The sequence below is a fragment of the Schistocerca serialis genome, chromosome 1 (assembly GCF_023864345.2).
Source record: "Schistocerca serialis cubense isolate TAMUIC-IGC-003099 chromosome 1, iqSchSeri2.2, whole genome shotgun sequence".
NCBI classification, from domain to species: domain Eukaryota; kingdom Metazoa; phylum Arthropoda; class Insecta; order Orthoptera; family Acrididae; genus Schistocerca; species Schistocerca serialis.
The window spans coordinates 517,970,108-517,995,125 of NC_064638.1; the positions used below are offsets into that span (position 1 = coordinate 517,970,108).

The 25,018-nt window shown below is 39.5% G+C and overlaps 1 protein-coding gene across 3 annotated transcripts in view; it reads right to left on the minus strand.

The window, feature by feature from the left end:
* Nucleotides 1-25,018, minus strand: part of LOC126474282 (serine/threonine-protein kinase par-1-like) — a 420,752-nt gene that overhangs the window by 64,122 nt on the left and 331,612 nt on the right. The window contains exon 20 of one of the 3 annotated variants that reach the window (XM_050101749.1): nucleotides 17,242-17,326. In XM_050101749.1, the coding sequence (XP_049957706.1) occupies nucleotides 17,253-17,326 (74 nt within the window). In that variant the 3' untranslated portion in view covers nucleotides 17,242-17,252. Of the gene's footprint in view, nucleotides 1-14,769; nucleotides 15,319-17,241; nucleotides 17,327-25,018 lie in introns of those variants that run through there. The other 2 variants (XM_050101764.1, XM_050101756.1) reach the window with 2 other exon arrangements.

The window sequence follows — 25,018 nt, forward strand, 5'->3', positions numbered from 1 at the left end:
GGTAATTTTCACATCTGTCAACACCTGCTTTCTTTGGGATTGGAATTATTATATTCTTCTTGAAGTCTGAGGGTATTTTGCCTGTCTCGTACATCTTGCTCACCAGATGGTAGAGTTTTGTCAGGACTGGCTCTCCCAAGGCCGTCAGTAGTTCTATTGGAATGTTGTCTACTCCCGGGGCCTTGTTTCGACTCAGGTCTTTCAGTGCTCTGTCAAACTCTTCATGCAGTATCGTATCTCCCATTTCATCTTCATCTTCATCTTCATCTACATCCTCTTCCATTTCCATAATATTGTCCTCAAGTATATCGCCCTTGTATAGACCCTGTCTATATACTCCTTCCACCTTTCTGCTTTCCCTTCTTTGCTTAGAACTGGGTTTCCATCTGAGCTCTTGATATTCATACAAGTCGTTCTCTTATCTCCAAAGGTCTCTTTAATTTTCCTGTAGGCGTATCTATCTTACCCCTAGTGAGATAAGCCTCTACATCCTTACATTTGTCCTCTAGCCATCCCTGCTTAGCCATTTTGCACTTCCTGTCGATCTCATTTTTGAGACGTTTGTATTCCTTTTTCCCTGCTTAATTTACTGCATTTTCATATTTTCTCCTTTCATCAATTAAATTCAATATTTCTTCTGTTACCCAAGGATTTCTACGAGCCCTCGTCTTTTTACCTACTTGCTCGTCTGCTGCCTTCACTACTTCATCCCTCAGAGCTACCCATTCGTCTTCTACTGTATTTATTTCCCCCATTCCTGTCAATTGTTCCCTTATGCTGTCCCTGAAACTCTGTACAACCTCTGGTTTACTCAGTTTATCCAGGTCCCATCTCCTTAAATTCCCACCTTTTTGCAGTTTCTTCAGTTTTAATCTACAGTTCACAACAGATTGTGGTCAGAGTCCACATCTGCCCCTGGAAATGTCCTACAATTTAAAACCTGGTTCCTAAATCTCTGCCTTATTATATAATCTATCTGATACCTTTTAGTATCTCCAGGATTCTTCCATGTATACAACCTTCTTTTATGATTCTTGAACCAAGTGTTAGCTATGATTAAATTATGCTCTGTGCAAAATTCTACCAGACGACTTCTTCTTTCATTTCTTAGCCCCAATCCATATTCACCTACTATGTTTCCTTCTCTCCCTTTTCCTATTGTCGAATTCCAGTCACCCATGACTATTAAATTTTCGTCTCCCTTCACTACCTGAATAATTTCTTTTATCTCATCATATAGTTTTTCAATTTCTTCATCATCTGCAGAGCTAGTTGGCATATAAACTTGTACTACTGTAGCAGGCATGGGCTTCGTGTCTATCTTGGCCACTATAATACATTCACTATGCTGTTTGTAGTAGCTTACCCGCACTCCTATTTTTTTATTCATTATTAAACCTACTCCTGCATTACCCCTATTTGATTTTGTATTTATAACCCTGTATTCACCTGACCAGAAGTCTTGTTCCTCCTGCCACCGAACTTCACTAATTCCCACTATATCTAACTCTAACCTATCCATTTCCCTTTTTAAATTTTCTAACCTACCTGCCCGATTAACGGATCTGACATTCCAGGGTCCGATCCGTAGAATGCCAGTTTTCTTTCTCCTGATAATGACATCCTCTTGAGTAGTCCCCGCCCGGAGATCCGAATGGGGGACTATTTTACCTCCGGAATATTTTACCCAAGAGGATGCCATCATCATTTAACCATACAGTAAAGCTGCATGCCCTCGAGAAAAATTACGACTGTAGTTTCCCCTTGCTTTCAGCCGTTCGCAGTACCACAACAGCAAGGCTGTTTTGGTTGGTGTTACAAGGCCAGATCAGTCAATCATCCAGACTGTTGCCCCTGCAACTACTGAAAAGGCTGCTGCCCCTCTTCAGGAACCACACGTTTGTCTGGCCTCTCAACAGATACCCCTCCGTTGTGGTTGCACCTACGGTACGGCTATCTGTATCGTTGAGGCACGCAAGCCTCCTCACCAGCGGCAAGGTCCATCATGGTTCATGAGGGGGGGGGGGGGGGGGGTCACATGGATATATGTTAAAAAATCTATGTGGTAAAGTTCATAATATAAGCTCAAGAGGATTCATGGGCTGGTGTTGAGAACAGCAACATTTACTCATATGCTGCAATGAGTGCAACATGATATTCGTGAAAGTAGTGACCTTGTACCTCACACAGCATGTAATCACTGCAGAGAAAATATTTATTATGCTTCAAGACAATGTCTACATAGGATACCTGGAATAAACAGATCCATCACAGCAGAATCAAGTTAGCTCACCAAATGAGAGAAAAGGCAGTACCATTGCATTTGAGTCTGTATCACGAATTTGCCTCCCCACTGACCAATTTTCGGCTCTTAGAAGGGGCAGAAACCTCTCTTCATACTTGACAGCATTTCCTTGTAGACAAATTTTTGTTGTACAGATTAAAAACTTAGTAGCCTCTAATAACTCAGAAATTTACTGAGCTGGAGGAACTTCTTCGCAGAGATTACAGTTTCTCTCTCGAAACAAGAAGTACTACTTCACAGGAACACTTCCTACCGATCTAATCAGCACTTCAAAATTTCTTTTTCTCAGTTACTCACTTCATGAAACATTTATCTGTTCAACATTAATAACATAAGATCTATAACCATGCAAATTCAGTGGTGAATGTAACTGAAACATTCACTGACAGGCTGAAAGTTAGACAGTATGTGAGTAATGCTTTCTTGTATTCTGATCTCCATGCAAAGTGGTCACACTCCCACCCTCAGAACATGTCAGCGTTAACTGCAGAAGCAGTTAACATCATCCACTCAGCAGTTCCTCATACCATTTGAACTGAACAAGAGATTGGCGATATCTGATTTGTTAAGTGTACCATCAGGTCTCAAGCCCTCAGCAATATGGAGAGACAACAATGTTCATCTTGAGAAGAAATTGCAGAGGGTGTTTGGTTTAGATCATTATGGAACTTTGATGGCCTCTCTCTCTGAATTCTAGTGCATGAATTCTCCAACAAACTAAGTATATGGACCACCCCTCAAAGAAAAAAACACACAAGGAACAATGCACCTGACTGTTTCTCGGAACTTGAGGTGAGGGCTCATAACATGTGGAAAGAAGAGAGAGAAGCAACACAGTGACAAAGACTGTAATGTGCATACAACCTCTCCCCCATCCCAGAATATAAATGGCTTACAGATTGGACATGCAGCAGACAATACCTAACATAAATTATATTGGTTAGAAACATACCTTGACACTTGCACAACTCAGCATCATAACTTGATTTAAATTACCTCTTCTCTTTGTATGAGTGATATCGTGATCAGCAATATGCTTTGTGTAAGAGACTGTTCTTGTAGTGGTTTTCAGTTCAGAGACGTCTGAGGCAGCTCTGCCACTCTGTACTGTGCAAGCCAAATCATATCTGAATAAGTACTGCAGCCCACGTCCTTTTGAACATGCTTAATGTATTCATTTCTTGCTCACAAATTTCTTTTCTCCCCAGTTCTTTTCAATATCTCCTCATTACTTACATGATCTACCCATCTAATCTTCAGCACTCTTCTGTAAAACCACATTTCAAAAGCTTCTATTCTCTCCCTGCCTAAATTTAATTTCCCACTAATAAATAGTCCTCACATTATAAACTCAACATCATAATTTGATTTAAATTAGCCTTCTATTTAGGTGAGTGATTTCATATCAACAATAAACTTTGTGCAAGAGACTAAGCAAACTGAAACAGTGATTTCCCACTAATAAACATGCCCTCACATCAGAAATGACAAATTTATAATCAAACAATGGAAACTCCAGGTAAGAGTATCAACAATGTAGGATAGATAGAGACATCTAGTTACAGAGAGGCACGGTTAAAAGACACTCACATATATCTTTTGGCCACAGCATTCATCAGTAAACACACACACACACACACACACACACACACACACACACACACAAAAAAAACTGCCAGCTCCAGCATCCAGCTCAAGATGCTGGAGTTGGCAGTCATGTGCCCTTGCTTGCTTGTGTGTGTGTGTGTGTTTACTGATGAAGGCTGTGGCTGAAAGCTATATTGAATTTCTTTTAATTGTGCCTGTCTGCAACTTGATGTCTCTTCTTTATGGTAAGTAGCAATCTATCTTTTCCTACAAACTTATAATCAAGGACTTTGAGACTAAACACTAGTAAAATTGAAAAATTCAGTTCAACAAAACTCCTCTGCTCATAGGATTACATTTCCCGTAACCCTATTCTTTTGCTGGCAGCTTGGTTAGATTGTGGACCAAAGCATTTCTCTCAAATCATATAAATGATATTTAACAATCCCTTAATTATGAACAATTCATCAAACACTATCAATTTTCTGAAATTTTCACGACTCTACACCAAATCAAAAATTCTGTATTAGATGTCATAGTCTTCATGCTCATTAATGATGTACATTCGCTATCTTCTCAAATATCATACTAGTTCCACCAACAATCATCTCACGTGTGTTCGTAGATTTTACCTATGAATATGCTGACAGAGAGTCTCTCAGGCATGCAGCCAGATCAACTGATTATTGTAGAACAAATTTTCAATGGTGTAATGGTCCATCACCATCACGTTACTCCTGCTGACTGGAGTAACCTGATGATGATGGCACCTTATGTCATTGAAAATTTGTTCTACAATTATCAATTAATCTAGCTGTATGCCCGAGGTTTACAAGAAAAAGTAATCTTGATAACACACAAGCCATGCCTCTTGATTTCTGCATGTACTTTTGAGTTTTAACGGGGCTTACATTTTGTATTCTCTGTCAAGTTTCCCTCCCACATTGCTTAGATATTCAAGGGACCTGGTCTCAAATGACACGATTACCTTATCCTTTTACATTTGGAACTGTCCCAACAATATCATCCAGAATTGTTTTGTTTAACCCAAGACAGTCAGGCTATATTTCTCTCTCCCAGTATTCGCTGTATGGGTGTGAGACATTATTACTATTTGTAAATTACTCACCTATGACATTTTAGTAACTAAATTCCAGTGAAAGATATTCTCCATTCATCCATATGCCCCATATACATCAGTTCAATCATTGGCAGAATACATGCAGTCATATCTATGCACAGCTTTACAAAGTATTATTGCTATCACACGACAGCTACAACAAAAATTAAAAACACAGATCAGTCTCTTCAATTAGTCACAGCATCCTCTTATTGTACAAGCTTTTCTAATAAACAGTACAGCTGCAATGCGTCTTTCACTATCCTCCCAAATGAATCTTCCTGACGTGACATTATCACCAATTAACCATTAGTACTGTAGGTTTAACTCACTTTCATGCACTCAGTCTATATCCACTCCTTAAGTAGCAGTCCCACATTTATCACTTCATTACTCCATTCTTTGCTTGTTTCCTTCTCCTAGTAGTCATCCATAAAAAGTGATCTCTACCCTCTTTCTTTGTGTCCATTTCCTCCAACTCACAGATGTCATTGGCGTATCATGATATTTCTTTTTTTCCCGCCTTGTCCGATTGTATTTACCTCATTCATGTCTGTGCCGAGGGCCAATAACCATGTGGCACTATGACGATGAGGAAAGTCAGTTTTAATTTTTGGCGGAAAGAAATAATTTTATATGCAAGATGAGAAACATTTCGGCTTTCAAATCTTATTTATACTATAGATTATTTGCCTTATGATTAAATTTCAGATAGCCCCAGATGTGCAGTGTTATGCACTAAATGCAAAATACATTTATGATAGCTCAGTGACAAAGTTAGACTAATTTTCTTATGGGTCGTAGGAAAATTCTTGTACAACGTAAATAGTTTTGGTTTACACGAGACCACTCACTGAAAAGCAGAAGCACTGAGTTGTCAGAAGGCACATACAAAGAAAGAAAACTTGCTAGCTTTCGGAATTATCCTTACCCTTTGACAAACTAGAGTACAAAACACACACACACACACACACATCTCTGTCCATGTGTGGTGTGTTTTTTTTCCCTTTAGCTAATCAAAGGATAACCCCGAAAGCTAGCAAGTTTTCTTTCTTTGGTGCATGCCTATTGGCAACTCAACACTTCTGTTTTTTGGGGAGTGGTCTCCTTTAATCCAAAAACAATTTTCTTCTTTCTTTCTTTCTTTAGTGATGAAACAGCTATGTATCAACACATGGATTCTTTTCAATTTCATGCTCATCCACAAACAAACAAACATTATACGTTAAAACACCTACTTACTACAAACATCTGCAACATTTAGCACTACACAGCCGTCATTTCACCACCACACCCAGTCTTTTAATTTCTTTTTATTTCTCTCCTTTCCGCTACTTACCCCCTCCCGCCACCAGACTTTCTCTCCTGCCCTCTGTCTAAACTGCAACACTTCATTTTCCGCCACTCCCACCATACTATCCCTCCCCCTCCCCGCCCCAGCCTCCTCCTTACCCCCACCCAGTCACCACTCCCATCATGCACTGGTGCTGCTGTTCGCAGTGTGGTTTCAGTTCTCTGAGACTGCAGACATGTGTGCAAGTTGCATTTACTTGAGAGAGAGAGAGAGAGAGAGAGAGAGAGAGAGAGAGAGAGAGAGTGTGTGTGTGTGTGTGTGTGTGTGTGTGTGTACTGCTGACAAAGGCCTTAATGGCCGAAAGCTTTAATTGTGTGAATCTTTTTGTTGTGCCTATCGTGACTCAGCATCTCCGCTATATGGTGAGTAGCAACATTCCTTCCTGGATTTTCCATTGTTTGATTTCATAATCTTTTGACTTTTTAGGATGAATTTGTACCTTCCTGTCTCAATTGCTCCCTCTCACCTCAGTGGAGAAGAAAAAGTGCAACTGGGAAATATTTGTAGATACTGCTGAATAACAAGTTGTACATCCTGCTGCAACTCCAGTGATCACTTCCAAAAATCTTTTCCATACTTAACAATTATTGATTATGTTCTATGAAAGATAAACCATTATCACACTTCTATCTAGTAATCTGGATTGATGTGTATCAAAACTTATTAATGAACTTACTAAGAAAACCATGGATCCACTCCATTGTTTATTGTTTTATATCTCCTATGGCACCACAAATATTGACATTTAAATCAATGAACACCAGAAATAAGTTACATACATGCTTCACTTTTAACTTTCCCATGTTACTTTCTGTCAGACAATTATTCTTCATTTCCTCTCTGTCTGGTACCAAGAATGGAAAACCCTTTTCACACTAGTGTGTGTGTTTTCAAGGGAAAATAATAGCCTGCTTTTATAATAATTGTTTTTGTACATCTCATTTGAGCCAAGGATGTGCTTCACCCTTCCATTCATTAGTTCATGTACAACCCCCTCTTCCATTCCCTAGCTGTATAAGTTTCCTTTCCGTTCTGATGAAAAGCTCTTTATCAGAATCTGAAGATACAGCATGATTAATAATTTTTATATTGTATGAAACAATGGAAGGCCAAGCATCTCCTTTGCAGACATCACCTACAAACAAATCCATAGTACAGCAATGAGCTCCTGCATGGCACCACCTTGTGCTAACCTATTCATGTGCCATCTAAAGAAATCTTTACACACCTAAAATCCAAAACTTCTCATCTGTTTTATATTCCCTGATGACACCTTCATGATCTGGAGTGATGGTGAGGACATCCTATCCGAATTCCTCGAGAACCTCAACATCTCCCCATCTACTTTACATGATCCTCCTCAGCCAAATAAGCCACATTCCTCGATCTCCACTTCCAGCATGGTTACATCAGTAGCTCCATCCACATCAAACCTTCCAACCAATGACAATACCTACACTTGAACATCCATTCCACACCAACAAGGCCCTTTGATATAGCCTAACCATCCACAATCATCGCACAAGTAGTGGTGAGCAGCTCCTCTTCAAATATGCCACAGGTCTCACTGCGGCTGTCACACACAGAAATTACCCTCCCAACCTCGTCCAGAAAAAGATTTCACATGAAACTTCCTGGCAGATTAAAACTATGTGATGGGCTAGGACCCAAAGCTGGGACCTTGGCCTTTCGCAACCTAGTGCTCTACTGACTGAAAAACCAAAGACGTCTCATGATCCACCCTCATCCTCACAGCTTGACTTTCGCCAGTACCTCATCTCCTACCTTCAAAACTTCACAGAAGTTCTCCTTTACACCTTGCTGGATTGTAATAAATGATATTGTGGAGATGTGGCCTAGCCACAGCATGTGGAATTGTTTCCAGAATTCATTTTCACCCCGCAAGCTTTACTTCTGCCAGTACCCCCATCTGCTACCTACGAAAGAAAACTTCTGTGGAGTTTGGAACGTGGGACATGAGATACTGGTGGAACTAAAGCTGTGAGGGAGGTTTGTGAGTTATGCTTTGATAGATTAGTTGGCATACCCTCAGATAAACTTGTCAAAATTAGAACGAATGTGTGAAATAATTTATAAAGTTTTGAAACTTCAGGAAAATACTTACAAGGGGCGTTTGAAAAGTCCGTACAAAGTCTGAGAGATGGCACCACCGGCACGTATCGAGGTCATGTTTAGTTAGTAGCATCTTTGGAAAGAATGCACACCAAGTTTCAGCCATATTGGTCTATTTCTTTGTGTTTGGCATTTGTGTGAATCAAGGAAGTTAATGATTGTCACAAAATGGATGAAAAAGAATTTAAGAGAAACTTGATAAACATTACGGTGACTCTGCACCTTCGATTAGAACAGTTTATAAGTGGTTTCAAAATTTTCAGAGTGGCCATATGGGCACAAATGACGCTGAACGTTCTGGACACCCTCTGGCAGTTACGACTCCAGAAATCATTGATAAAATTCATGATATGGTGACAGATGACAGAAGAGTTAAGGTGCGTGAGATTTCTAGTGCTGTGGGCATCTCGAATGAATTTGATACATAATATTTTGCATAAACATTTGGAAATGAGAAAGCTATCCGCAAGATGGGTTCCGCGATCGCTAACGCTTGACCATAAATGGAATCATGTGAAGTGTTGCAAGGATGGTTTGCAGCTGTTCAGAACCTGCAGGACTTGAAATGTCGTTTCATCACTGTGGATGAAACATGGATACATTACTATACTCCTGAGACCAAACAACAATCTAAATAATGGGTTACAAAGGGGGAATCTGCACCAAAAAAGGTGAAGACCATTCCTTCGGCCGGAAAGGTTATGGCAACTGTCTTTAGGGATTCGCAAGGCATAATCCTCATCAACTATCTGGAAAAGGGTTAAACTATTACAGGTGCATATTATTCATTGTTATTGGTCTGTTTGAAAACCGAGCTGCAAGAAAGACGACGGCGATTGGACTGCAAAAAAAGGTCTTTTCCTTCATGACAATGCACCAGCACACACCACAGCAGTTGTGGGCACAAAATTATTGGAAATGGGATTCCAACTCATTTTACATCCCCTCTGTTCTCCAGACTTGGCTCCCTTGGACTACTATTTGTTCCCCAATTTGAAGAAATAGCTGGTGGGACAAAGATTTTATTCAAAAGAGGAGGCAATTGCAGGAACTAATAGCTATTTTGCAGACTTGGACAACTCTTATTATTCGGAAGGGATCAACAAATTAGAACAGCGTTGGACGAAGTGTGTGAGTCTAAAAGGAGACTATGTCAAGTAGTTTTTATTTTTGCATGGACTTTTCAAATGCCCCTCGTATATAGAGTGTATTGGTTGGAGCTGTTGCCCTGTAGAGAGGGCACATCCCCCTGACTCCCCCACACACACACACACACACAATTTTTTAAATTTTAGCACAAAATGGTCATTTTTAGAAGAAAACTACAATTACAAAAAAAGAATCTTCCTCCAAAGTTCTACACAAAAAAGGACTTGTGCATATTTTGTCAGGCAAAAAGTGTTTGAGATATGAGAGTTAGAATAGCATTCTGTTAATGAATGATTTTTGCAATTTTTATTGCTTAATCAGTTATGGAAATGAAAGGAGTAATTTAACTATGTGGAAATATATTGTGTGTTTTCAAGTTGATAAAATTTCTTGTTTGTTTGGTATTGTTGAAATCAGGATTAGGTGTCCAATAATGAATACAGCAAGTCCTGTTTCAGGTTCCCTGTTTTTTCCCTATATGTGTCCAGTTTAGTTGGTATTATGTTGTGAATTTATTAAAGCCATGCAGGAGAGTTCAGTTTGTTATGTTATGTAGTGTTTCTTCTTACTCTCTTTACTTTTCTATGAACTGACAGAAGAATAATGCTGAACTCTACCACATGTTTTATTCGCAGTAAATCTATTTTGGAAGTAGAGACATCAAAAGTGACGAAGGGGTTAGAAACTTGGATATATGTCAGCAAGGAACAATAGGGTGAAGCTCATACTCTTTTACAAAGCACTGAAATGATCAAGGTGCACAACGTATGTCGATGTGAATATATTAAGCAATGTAATGTAAAGAAAGTAGTTAAGCAGAAATCTGCACAAGTAGATGATAGAAGTTTAAGATCGTCTTTGTGTTACCCATTCAATTCCAAAAAAATACTGTTTCATATGTGCTGAAGAATGCAGCTTAGGAAGCTGAAAGAAATAAACCACTCTAAAAATGTTGTGGAATCCTATTTCTTCATGCAGTAAGTGGTAGTGACAGCACTTCAGCAATGTTTGGTAAAAGTAATTTGTGGGCTTTCAAACATTCAACCGATTCCTGCATCTTCATTAAATTCCATGAATATTCAACAATCAAACTTTATCTCCTGAGGCCATAGCAAAAGCATTATCCTACCTTTCCACACAAAAACAGGAATAAGTCTTGGTGACGACACCTTAAATGCTTTCCGATTTCAGTGTTTTAACATACTTTTGTGTCAGGCAAGCAATGCTGTCATACTCTCATTTGCCTGTCACGATTTTGACACAGCATGCCTCCAAAGAAGGACTCAAAGTCATTCCTCTCGCCAATTCATGTCAAACGACCACATGCTTCAGACAAGATATTACTCCCATTTCACGTGGCTGCAGTCAAGGGTGCGGAAGAAAATTCAATTGTGTGAAGCCTGAATTATGCTGCACAACAACACACAAATGCTATCGAGGACAAAGCTGTGCTAATGTGACCTGCAGTGATTTGACAGAATATCTGGATGATTGTTTTCTGCAAATAATTATATACACCAGCTTATTTATTCAACAGATACTGCGGTATTTTAGTTGTATATGTGATGTACATATGATAATTGTAAATGTGTTATTAAGACAGTAATAATTCTAAAATAATTTTTATTTCGGTGTAAATATTAAGATGCCTAACACCGGAAAAAATCTGCATAGCAGAATTGTTCTGAATCAATAAATGTCAGTTTTAAAAGAAATATGTCTCTCTCTCTGTTTTACCTTCAGATTTTAGTATTAATATTTATGTGCTACATGCAGGGTGACCCAGGAAGAATTTGCCAGGAATGATCATTTGAAACACAAAAGCCTAGTAAACGTGGGTTTACCTTACAAGCTATGAACACTTTTTTTCAGTAGAAGGGATGTACCTCACAATAGCCTTTATTACTTTGATGATTGTTCCTGTTATATCCTGAATATTGATCATTCCCCCTGGAAAACCCTATATATGTTTCTATTTATGTATATAGTTGTGGAGAAACATGAGAAAGATGCAACTGAATTAAAATCAAATCTGGAACTTATGCCAAACTCATAGCCTAATGAATTTTCAGTCTTCCATATAGAACAACTTGAAAATTGGTTACCTTGCTTAAAATATGTGTATAACCTTTGGAAAGTATTATTTGTTATAATACAAATCTTCAAAAAATGAACCATTTTCATAAAAATAAAAAAAACATAAAAAACTGAAATAAGGGGTGGTGGAGAGGAATGCTCTCCCAATGGGGGAGGAAACTTTTTCTATTTCTTACTATTACATGCCCTATGAGTGTTTTCCCAAAGTCTCAAAATTTTATAAATTATGACCCTAATTTTTCCTAATTTGCCTGGGGTAGTTAGTAGACCACCTGCCCCGAAAGGTGAAGATCCTTGGTCTGAGTCCCAATCACACAGACATTATTAATCTGCCAGGCAGTTTCAAGTCTCTGTGCACTAAGCTGCACAGTCAAAATTCATCAGATATTTCATATGCCTTGTCCCAGTCTCCACATACCCATTGTTCAGCCACAAAGGAGCACTCCCTGAACTGTCTTCTCCACCAGGTTTTTGAATACCTCTCATCATGCCTGAAAATGAGTAATTTCCTCCACACCCCATTCAAAGTTGTAAACAGCCTCTCACCCAACCTAAGCACTGTACTTGTCCACCCCTACCCTTTGCCCCACAGGCTCATATCCCCACAGCAAATCTAGATGCAAGACATGCCACACACATCCTCCTATTATCAACTACTCCAGTCCTGACACAGGCATCTCCTACCCCATCAAAGACAGAGTCCTTATGAAAGGAACCATTTGATCTACCAAATTTGCTGCAAACAAAATGACACATCCTGTATGGGTAAAACAATAACAAGCTGTCTGCCATATGAATAGCCACTGCCAAACAGTAGCTAACAGACAGTTGGACCACCCAGCCCTTGGGCATGCTGCCAAACATGATGTGATTCACCTCAATGGCTGCTTCACAGCCTATGCCATCTGGATGCTTCCTACAAACACCAGCTTTTCTAAATTTCAGGGATGGGAGCTCTCACTGCAACGTATCCTTCATTTCAGTAACATCCCTGGTCTCAACTTTCACCAGTATCCGTCCTTCATCTGCCTATCCCCTTCCCTGCTCCCACTCCAGCACTGCACATACCTTCTATCCCATTGATGCGCCAACACAGTCCTTTCCCATTCTCTACCTCTCCCCTCCCCACCTGCCCCCTGCCAGAACAGCCTCCTCATGCTAAACAAGCAGCCTTATTCTGCCATCATTACACCCCTGCATACTCGCACACGTAGCAGTAGTGTCTTCCTCCCCCCCCCCCTCCCCCCCAACCGAACTCCTACCCTGCTATCTCCCTCCTTCCCCAGCCCACACATCATCTTCCATACTCTCACTGCCCATCCCATCTAGATTGCTACTCGCATAAGATGAAGGTGCAGTTGGTGCTTAGCACCTGGAGATGACAGTTGCCATGTGTGTGTGTGTGTGTGTGTGTGTGTGTGTGTGTGTGTGTGTGTGTGATTTGTGCTTGTGTGAATTTTCTACTTCTGACGAAGGACATAGTCCAAATGCTCACCATTTGTAGCATTCTTTTTCATTGTAGCGTCTGTGAATCATGCCTTCTCCATGTAGCAAGTAGCAATCTATCATTATTGTTGTGGTTTTTATTCTGGAGTTATTAATTTCTATCAGCACACATTTCACAGCAAATGACAATTATTAGTTTTACTTGCAGCTGCATGTAAGCATCCAATTCTAAAACACAGTGCTGGGATAAAAACAGGTGGTGGTGGGGCAGAAGTATTAGCCTTCATATTCAATGCGTATTTCATAGTTAAGGACACTTTCTACTACACCAAAAAGCAAAATTTTGTAACATATATCATGTAAATTCCTGCTGAAATATAACAGAACCAATAAACTTCAATGTAAATAACAAGTGAACAACTTTACAGTCCATTCATAGGATATGAAAAGGAGTACTACGGATGACAGTTGTTCATTATCAAACATCTAAATACCACTACTGAAAGTGAAACAAAATTGTGTGTATGATTGTTCACATTTTGGTTGGTAACAAAGTACTTTAAGTATGGCATCAAAGCAATAATAAGTTCATACAGAACTGCGGGTTTTCACAGAATAATGATTACTTTGTGTTGCAGAATAAGAATGTAAACAGAGAAAGGAAAATGGGTATACATATACGATTAAACATTATTCATTAGGTATGAAAGCATACTTGCCTGGCAAAAACATGAAATTTATACAGTGGGAAAGATGATAGACAAAATGACATTATGAACTATATATGAAAATGGAAGTACAAACAAATGTTCTTTAAGGAGAAACAGTGACTGTGTAACTTTTTCCTTTCCAGTGGGTATTTATATGAACTGCAATGATTAATTATTTTAAAACACACTATAAAAATATACTTTTTAAATACATGGTTTCGAGGTGAAACAAGAGCAAAAAAGGCATATTTTAATATAACTTTTCATAAAAAATAATTACATATTTGATGTTAATCTCTTTAGTACACTATATGTGCAGCTGCAGTATTTTTTGTCACAGTCAATTTCCCTAGTACTGTCACACAATTAGATAGCTGCTAACAAAACTAAACAGTCTGTAATGCCAATTAATAACAAAAATTATAATTTACTCACTGTAGAAATTACTCATCAACATATCAAATTTAAAAATGCCATTTATAATATTATGGCAAGAAAAAATAAGTTCATAAACATGTCCTGGTTAAGATTCATTTCTTTCAAAGTGTCTAAATCTCCAAAAACAAATGGAGGACTTTCTTGTCCTCATGTAATAGAAAACCTACTCAAACTCATTTTTATATCACACATTTACACAATACACTAAAAATGCTATTGTAGAACAGGAGTGCACCTGACACATCACTTTAATGCTTGGCAACAGGTTTATAATACTATGGAAGTGTTTGATAATAGCTACTAATTCCTTATATAATTTGCATGAGTGTACTAATTAAAGTTTCTATAATTATATCTACAGTCTGTATTTATTATAAAAGGCAATGCCCTAATACTGACAAACATTTTTTTCTTTTTGCCTTAAAAAGTGCCCCCAACAGTGGCACAGTTTGGCTTTTAGGTTTTTGCACACCAGTAAAAGTTGAATAAGACTTTCGAACTGCTACTAACCTGTAACAGTCTCCAAGGCTAAATAACATACCTGCTGGGGTCTCTTTGGCACTGTCCATACAGACTCATATAATTTCATCAACAACATAAATAATTATTTTAAAAATGTGTTATTTTAAACACACATTTCACTTCAAAACATTTAACAATGACAAATTTGTAACTGCAACACACATTTTATAGCAGACAACATCTACGTTATACTTAATATCACAGGCATGTTATTTGTATCTCTCTCATTACAGTGTTAATAATCTGCAACGCACAACAAACATTTTTTTTTACAAAAATCTCTAATTAGTGTTTTTTTTAAACTGTTAACAATACACACACAACATTAATAACATGTATCATCACAGAATCTCTAGTTCTGCTTTCACACTGGGTATGGGTAAGTGTAATGACAATGGTTTACTTCAAAACAATAGGCACCTCATAGACAGCAGGCTCTGAAACACAAGAAAACATTCTACTGTTAGTCAGTAAGAACATGCTGTTAATGAGAACACTTTTCAACATAAATTTACTTGTGGCAAAATACAAACACTTATTGATGCATAAGCTGGATGTGCTCACCAAGTCTGCTGGCTGTGGTTACCCACTTTATCAATCCTGTTCCTAGCAATTACCTATTTCATATATGTAGCTAGTGGCTTATTGAAAAGTTATAGGTGACATAGGCTTCAAACAGTCCCATTCTAAGTTTCATTCAGATAGCACCTGTCTTTAGACACACACCTCACATAATACATGGCACCTAACTTGTCATGGCAAGATAAAATCTAAGTAACACATACTTCAGTGGAACAGGTCTCAAAAGGTGTCTGAAATAGATCATAAATCCATTTTGCTGTTTTCAGTCATACAGATCCTGAAGTAAGCCACAAATGCAAACTGCTCCTGCACAAGTATTTTGATACGACAATGTGTTCCATGAATACGATACAGAAGAAAACTTTTATGGTGACCGCTGAAAATATCTTTTATAAAGACAGCAGTCTATAGCTTTTTGGATATTCTATGACCAAATAAACAGACGTGAATATTGGCATCCATGTACAGTCAGTAAGTTTATTTGAAACAACTTTAACTGTTTGTACATGATGCATATTATAATACTCACTTTGTTATAATTATTTTACACACATGGTGGGCTTACAAAAAGCAATGAACCTCATTTCTCCTAAATATTTGCATTATCCAATTACCAACAATGTTTCTGTCTACTCATCTGCTATGAGAAAATTATGAAGTTGGTTTTATATGATGATCATCAATATTTTCGCAAATAAAAATAAAAAATAATTTTTTCAATGTATGCATTTACCTGCTCAGAGAGTAACAGCCATAGTTTATTATTTTACAATCATCATCAATTTGATAACAGTTGAATTTATGATTCTTACAGCTCTCAAGTATCAAGCAAACCAAGCATAAAAAAAGAAACTACAGTTCCTTGCTTTAGAAGAGTCTGCATTATAGCAATGTTCAAAAAAGGATACTTTACGATACATAATGGTTATAGAATGCGAATTATTTTGACAATAAATGTTATATAAAGGCAAGAAGTTCTAAAGTTAGAAACAAATTAAATACACTATTTCATCTATTCAGTAGTTCTTTAATACTACAAATGGAACATCTCCCAACTTTGACCATTTGATGCAACAAAAGTTCAATACCTCTTATTTCACCTTGTGCCTCTTTGAATTGTCATACAAAGTCACTGATAACTTCACTTTTTTTTTCCTTTTTTATCCTTAATGAAAGCATATTTCTGTACGTCCTTTACAATGAGTGCAATTGCACTGAAGGGAATTTTATTTTAGTTAGGACAGAAGTATCAAATTAAAACACATCACTCATTTCACAAAATGTTTCATCCACCATTCCTGTAATTAATTGCACTCCACACTAACCATTATCTTGTCAGTGATGTTAGCCATGCAAATACACCTGCTAGTTATGTGGGAACAGTATGTGCATTTTACCTGAGCTTCTAACACTGTAATAAGATTTTTCACCATTAAAGTCAAAAAGACAAAGAAAACTGAAAATTATTATTGTAATTGACAGGTTGTAAGAAGCAAGGTGTATTTTAAAATTCTGATAAGAAAATTTAAAATCTCTTCTTGGAGTTAATCTTTATGTGTCTTACAAATATAGAGGGCTGTATTCGTGAGTGCCTGGGGGAAAAAGAAAAAAAATATCTTCTAATTTACATGTGCGAAATAACCATCACAGAAGGAAGCCACTACAAAAGGGTAAAATTTAGTAAACACATTAATTATGGGCAGATTAGTGACAGTGCCTTGTGCAACTAAACATGTCATGTGTGATCAGTGCTAGTTATTGCTACATTAGCAGCCGCAAGAAAGTGACTAGTACATACACTCATACAGACTAATGTGTAGCAGTTGTGCTGAGTCCGGCTCGAACTCTGCCCGCAGGGACATGCACGGTCACACGCACGCTTGCTGCGAACAACACCGACATTCACATCAGTGTGCACGTGCGTGTACTGCAGTGTGTATGAGTGCATAAAGACAGACTGAGAAGCTAAAGAAAATTAAAGCTGCTTGCCAGATATTTTTGCCAGAGAATTAACATGGGAGACAGTGTTTTACACTTTTTCATTATTCTTGAAGATATGAACATTGTTGACCTCTGAACTCCATTACCTTACTTCACATTACACTAGTGTGTAGTACAAAAGTTGTCCTGAAATAAACAATCTGAAAAGACAAATTTTTACAAAATCAGCCCCCTAAACTACTAATTGACAACTTTTTTGGACAAAAGAATATCTAAAACGTGATCATGGAAGGTACTGAGACTTAAGCAGGTTGCTACGGCTTCATTTTAAATTTCTTTTTTAGATTTATAGAAAATGGCCAAAAAGTATTTTCAGCAACACAATTTAACACTTGCAGAAGCACTATCAGAAACTGCAACAACAAATAGGTTACAAGTTGTAAACACCAAAATACTACAGTTAAGTTGTGTTAAAATTTAATTATGAGATGTGGTGAGTACCTTTTACCCTCATACCTAAAATTTGCTTTCTCAAACAACAATATACACAATAAAACTGGGCTATAATATTGTATACAAAAGTGCCGATATTTGTCTACCTCTAAGCAGTGACTCTGGCACACTGTGTGTGTGTGTGTGTGTGTGTGTGTGAGAGAGAGAGAGAGAGAGAGAGAGAGAGAGAGAGAGAGAGAGAATCATTTTTAGATAGGAGCAAATAATACATACAATTATAAACATAATGAAAGCCTAAATGTAGACTATAACTCATGTATGTGATTTTATTCTTAGGTAGCACAACGAAATATGCACCATCCAACATGCAGCAAATTATAATTTCCTTCCTATCATCTTGGGTAAGAGCTCAGAATGTTTACTATCTGCACAAGTTTCAGCACGCTTTCAAAATCATCTAAGGCAGATGACTAAGAATTCTCTCGTGAATTAGGAAGGGGGGCAGGGGTGAGCTTACATTGCATGACACTATCATCTTGTAAGGCTTTTACTTGCTAATTAACAATTTATTCTTCCTTGGTCTACCATGTCATTCAATGATAGTATTTCAGGAGCTGATGGTCACTCATTTAGCCAACAACATCAGTATTTCAAGGGAATGCAATTATAACTACTTCAAGTAATTCTTCAGTTGCCTTTCAGGGCTGAGTGAACTGTGCTTGTATTCATCAACATAACAATTCCTTGCCTATAGCATGGATTTAATTCGGCAGTCAAACACAGTGGCTTTCATCCTGGATGGTATTTGTCAGCCTGTCGAACAAGACTGATTAAACTGTAGTACAACAAGAATGGTATGCTGTGAGTGCCATAAACTACTCTCTCACAATCCCTTCAATGCCTAGAGTGCTTTATGCTGATTTGAATAACTGATTGGAAATTTTCTAGAGCCATACAGGCACTTTCATGTGCTTCAATTATTGTATACCTCTAATCACATGGTTTCCAGTTGACAAATGATTTTTCCTGTCAAAGATGAGTATGTGTAAAGGGCTGATGCAAACTACTGCCACACAAGGACCCAAATAATAACCAACTGGAGTTTTAGTTTTTCTCAGATTGCTAATAGCCTCCTTTCTCTGCTGTGATACATAAATATGCACTCGACATACTGTTGACTATGTATTGTGTTATCAACCCAAACACCCAGATCTCCTTTTAAATGGGCCTGTCCACTGTTCAATGCCTCCTCTATGTAGTAAAAGTGAATGGTAATCTATCCGGATTTGTAGAGATATCAACTGGACTTTGCATTAAGTGTGAGTCTATGACTGTGGTAGAAATAGGTAGTACTCTCCTTGAATGAAGACTGGAAACAGTGCTCATTCTGTACACCTCTTTCATTAGGTCTTATTTGCAAAGTGCAGACAGTACTCTCAGAATTTTCAAATAACTGGGACCAAACAAACACTTTTTTATAAAACTGCAACATGTGAGGTAGGACAGGAAGGTCAGCTTGGAGACTAGTATGGATTTTTTTTTGGGGGAGGGGGGAATGAAATGAAGGTCTCAAACAAACTACTCCTTGCCAATAATAGCATTAATTAAAAAGGAACACAGTTACAGCATGAAGCGTATATCTGCCAAAGAATTTTCGTGGTAACCTTGATGCCGTATCTAATTAATAAGGCTGTTAATATCATAATGAACTTCTGGAAGTTGTGCACTATACTTTTTCAGTCTGTATCTTTCATTTATTTTTCATGTAAGCTAGGGAAGAAATGCTTTCTCATGTGTTTCATAATTTTTTTTTTTTTAATGCTACAGTAGAATCATTCTCTAGTAACGATTTCCAAACATTAGCAATATTTTGCTCCTTTAAAATTCATTTTACATCTCCAACTGTAAACACACTGATGAAACGTTCCTGATCAGCAGTAGTCAGCTGTCACAATTCACTCAAATCAATAAAAAGTGCATGCTGAATACATACAGTCTTTAGACAAACCAAATTCTGGAAAATGTTCTTTAAAACTCTCCCATAAAGAGTTAAATGCAGTGCAAAATGTCCAGTAATGTGAGCTAGCATTAACACCATCATTTTCTTAGAAAATGGGCTATAGCTCTGAGTTGGCAAATGTGGAATCCATAGTTCTAACCTATTTATCATTACCTCAATTTTGTCTGAAATTTTAAATACTGTAACAGTAACAGCTCCTGACCTGCAATCTAGCTATAGATCCTAAACTTCAAAGCCACAATTCTTTCTCACATCACTTTGATTTCACTTCTCAACTTCTGACTTGAGAAAGTCATATCCCTGGCGGAGTAATTTGTTGATGTTTTCGAGGCCGGGATAATATTGGGTGACAAGGGGGATGCTTCTGTGTGGTCTGGGGGTAGGAACATTGTTGTTGGACGGGGAGGAATGTATTGCTCGGGAAATCTGTTTGTGGACAAGGTCTGCAGGATAGTTGCAGGAGAGGAAAGCACTGGTCAGGTTATTGGTGTAATTGTTGAGGGATTCGTCACTGGAGCAGATACGTTTGCCACGAATACCTAGGCAGTAGGGAAGGGAGCGTTTGATGTGGAAAGGATGGCAGCTATCAAAGTGAAGGTACTATTGTTTGTTTGTGGGTTTGATATGGACAGAGGTGTGGATGTGAGCTTCAACAAGATGAAGGTCAACATCAGGAAGGTGGCTTGGGTTTTGGAAAAGGACCAGGTGAAATTCAGATTCGAAAAGGAGTTGAGGTTATGGAGGAAATTAAGGAGTGTTTCTTCACCATGAGTCCAGACCACAAAGATGTCATCTATAAACCTATACCAGGCCAGGGGAAGCAGCTGTTGGGTCTTCAGAAAAGCCTCCTCCATGCGGCCCATGAAGAGGTTGGCATAGGAGGGAGCCATCCTGGTTCCCATGGCCGTTCCCTTGATTTGTTTGTAGGTCTGGCCTTCAAAAGTGAAGTAATTATGGGTGAGGATGAAGTTGGTAAGTGTGATAAGGAACGAGGTTTTTGGAAGATCTTCGGGTGGGCGTTGGGAGAGGTAGTGCTCAAGGGCAGAGAGACCATGGGTATGTGGGATGTAGCATCTATGGTGACAAGAAAGGTTTCAGGTGGGAGAGGAGTGGGAATGGATTTGAGGCGTTCTAGGAAGTGATTTGTGTCTTTGATGTAGGATGGGAGTCTGCGGGTGATAGGTTGTAGGTGCTGGTTTACCAGAGCTGAGATACGTTCGGTTGGGGCTTTGAAGCCTGCTACAATGGGACGGCCAGGATGGTTCTCTTTGTGGATTTTGGGTAATAGGTAGAAGGTAGGGGTATGTGGCTCAGGTGGAGTGAGTAAGTCTATGGAAGCCGTTGTGAGGCCTTGTGAGGGACCTTGGATTTTTAGGATTTTTTGCAGCTCAGTCTGGATGGAGGGAATGGGGTCCTGGGTAACAGCTTTGTAGGTTGAGTTGTCAGAGAGTTGACACAGTCCTTCTGCCACATACTCCACACGGTCAAGTACGACAGTTGTGGAGCCTTTATCCACAGGGAGGATGACAATAGAGCGGTCTATTTTCAGCTCCTTAATGGCACGGGATTCAGCTCGGGTGATGTTGGGGGTTGTCGGGATGTTCTTCAAGAAGGACTGGGAGGCAACACTGGATGTGAGGAATTCCTGAAATGTCTGCAAGGGATGGTTTTGGGGGAGGGGAGGAGGATCCCTTTGAGAAAGCAGTCAGAACTGTTCTAGACAGGGTTCAACACTGGGTCTAGTATTTGGGGGCTGTGTTTGGGTAGTGAAGTGATATTTCCAGTTGAGGCTCTGGGTGAGTGAGAGGAGATCTTTAACCAGGGCAGTGTGGTTGAATTTAGGTGTGGGACTAAAGGTTAAGCCTTTTGATAGAACAGATGTCTCTGGAGGAGAGAGGGATCTGGATGAGAGGTTTAGGACTGAATTGGGACTGGTGATACGTGGCATTTGACTGTGGTTATAGTTGAGATTTGGTCTGTGTGGGGTATGTGCTGGGATGGGGAGATTGAGTAGGGTAGCTAGGCTAGGTTTGTTGGCTATAATGGCTATGAGGGGGGTTTGTTGAAGGTTCTGTTGTGGTTGGTGTTTGTGAGGGATAGGTAGAGGGACCCCACCTCTTAGGTGTTGCACTAGCACTGTGGATAGTTTTTTCAGGTGGTGTGTGTCATGGAACTCAAGTTTGCAGCTGGCTTCTAGGATGATGTTCCTGAGTGTGTTCTCCAAGCAAGGGTTTGAGAGGTGGAGGACTTTGAAGAGAGATAGGAGCTGTTGGGAGTTGTGGTTACATGAAGTAGTGTAGAGATTCAGGACAAGTTGGGTAAGAGCTAAGGATTGAAGGTTCTGGAAGTCCAGGAGAGACTGGTGGAAGGAGGAATTGCACCCGGAGATGGGAACTTTTAAGGTAAGCCCTTTAGCGGTAATTCCAAAGGTTAAGCAGGACCGGAGGAAAAGTATGTGGGATTGCAGTTTGGCTACGGTGAATGCATGTTTCCGGAATGAATGTAAATAATGTGGTATAGGATTAGGGTACATAGTGGGTAGCTGGTGGGTAGGGAAATTAAATAACTAAAGTTGAAATAGTAATCATAAGAAGGGATAAAACACGGAGGGAAGGACGAGAAGGAAAGAAATTGTGTTGGTAATGTTCAATACCAAAGGAAGACCACTAAATAAGAAAAATACGGAAAAAGTTGACCAGACCAAGCAAGTATGTCCAGAACAGGGGAAAAGAACACACGTTGCTCAAAAACAGAGATAGCGAGTGGCGAAAAAAGATCGCGCGTGCCGCAAAAAAGATCGCGCGTGCCGCAAAAAAGATCGCGGGTGGCGCAGAAATGTCCCAAAAAAACTTTCTTGTGGCAGAGAAAGATAGCCAATGGCACAAAAATATCGCCAGCAACAAGAAATCGACGGAAATGGATGACACTGGTAGGTGTGGAAAGATTGTTGGCAGTGATTGTTGGCTGGGAAACAGCGAATAACGAACGTTAGAACTATGGAATGTTGAATAAATAAATCAATAAATAAAAAAGAGAAGAGGACTATAAACGGAACAAGATAATAGGAGGAAGATGAAACTAGCACAGTTGGTGACGAAAATATTTATTTATGTATATATAAAACACTGAAGAAGGGAAAGTGTTAAGATGACAGACGTAAGTATTAGCTAACAAAAGGGACAAAACTATGAAGGATGTGGACCATATAGGTGATCTAAATGATTAATGGAAAATCTCATATAAAGATGTGAAACAAATACTAACAAAGAGATAGAGGGGCTGGCCAGTACTTACCTCAGCTCAGTACAGCCGATAGATACACATAAAACAGAACTGAAAATTTACGTTCCTAGCTTTCAGAACAAATGTTCCTTCATCGGGGAGGAGAGAGGGGAAAGAAAGGGAAAAAGGGAAAGGAGATTCAGTTACTCACAACCCAGGTTATGAAGCAACAGGGAAAGGAAAATAGGGAGGGTAGCAAGGATGGAGGCATGGTTGTCAGAGGGAAGCCAAAGATATTCTACTGTAAGTACTGTGCCAGCTTCAAACCAAAGAGGATGCATACAGAAGTAAAGAGGTATATAGTATAAAGATAAACACAACTATGTAGGATGAAAAGATGCGTGAATGGCTAAAGAGGAAAGGGAAAGAGGAGAAGACTGAAGAGTGAATGGGAGTGAGGTTGTTTAATGTAGGTTCAGTCCAGGGGGATGGCGGGATGAAAGGATGTGTTGGAGTGCAAGTTCCCATCTCCGCAGTTCAGAGGGACTGGTGTTGGGTGGGAGAAGCCAAATGGCACATACGGTGTAGCAGGTTCCTAGGTCCCTAGAATTATGCTGGACGGCATGCTCCGCTACTGGGTATTGGGCATCTCCTAGGCGGACAGTTCGTCTGTGCCTGTTCATGCGCTCAGCCAGTTTAGTTGTTGTCATGCCGATGTAAAAGGCTGTGCAGTGCAGGCATGTCAGTTGATAAATGACACGTGTAGTTTCACACGTAGCCCTGCCTTGAATTGTGTATGTTTTACCAGTAGCGGGGCTGGAGTAGGTGGTTGTGGGGGGATGCATGGGGCAGGTTTTGCAGCGGGGTCGTTTACAGGGGTAGGAACCGCTGGGTAGAGAAGGTAGTCTGGGAATATTGTAGGGTTTAACAAGGATGTTACGGAGGTTAGGGGGGCGACGAAAGGCAACTCTGGGTGGTGTGGGGAGAATTTTGTCAAGGGATGATCTCATTTCAGGGACTGACTTGAAAAAGTCATATCCCTGGCGGAGTAATTTGTTGATGTTTTCGAGGCCAGAATAATATTGGGTGACAAGGGGGATGCTTCTGTGTGGTCTGGGGGTAGGAACATTGTTGTTGGACGGGGAGGAATGTATTGCTCGGGAAATCTGTTTGTGGACAAGGTCTGCAGGATAGTTGCAGGAGAGGAAAGCACCGGTCAGGTTATTGGTGTAATTGTTGAGGGATTCGTCACTGGAGCAGATACGTTTGCCACGAATACCTAGGCAGTAGGGAAGGGAGCGTTTGATGTGGAAAGGATGGCAGCTATCAAAGTGAAGGTACTATTGTTTGTTTGTGGGTTTGATATGGACAGAGGTGTGGATGTGAGCTTCAACAAGATGAAGGTCAACATCCAGGAAGGTGGCTTGGGTTTTGGAAAAGGACCAGGTGACATTCAGATTCGAAAAGGAGTTGAGGTTATGGAGGAAATTAAGGAGTGTTTCTTCACCATGAGTCCAGACCACAAAGATGTCATCTATAAACCTATACCAGGCTAGGGGAAGCAGCTGTTGGGTCTTCAGAAAAGCCTCCTCCATGCGGCCCATGAAGAGGTTGGCATAGGAGGGAGCCATCCTGGTTCCCATGGCCGTTCCCTTGATTTTTTTGTAGGTCTGGCCTTCAAAAGTGAAGTAATTATGGGTGAGGATGAAGTTGGTAAGTGTGATAAGGAACGAGGTTTTTGGAAGATCTTCGGGTGGGCGTTGGGAGAGGTAGTGCTCAAGGGCAGAGAGACCATGGGTATGTGGGATGTAGCATCTATGGTGACAAGAAAGGTTTCAGGTGGGAGAGGAGTGGGAATGGATTTGAGGCGTTCTAGGAAGTGATTTGTGTCTTTGATGTAGGATGGGAGTCTGCGGGTGATAGGTTGTAGGTGCTGGTT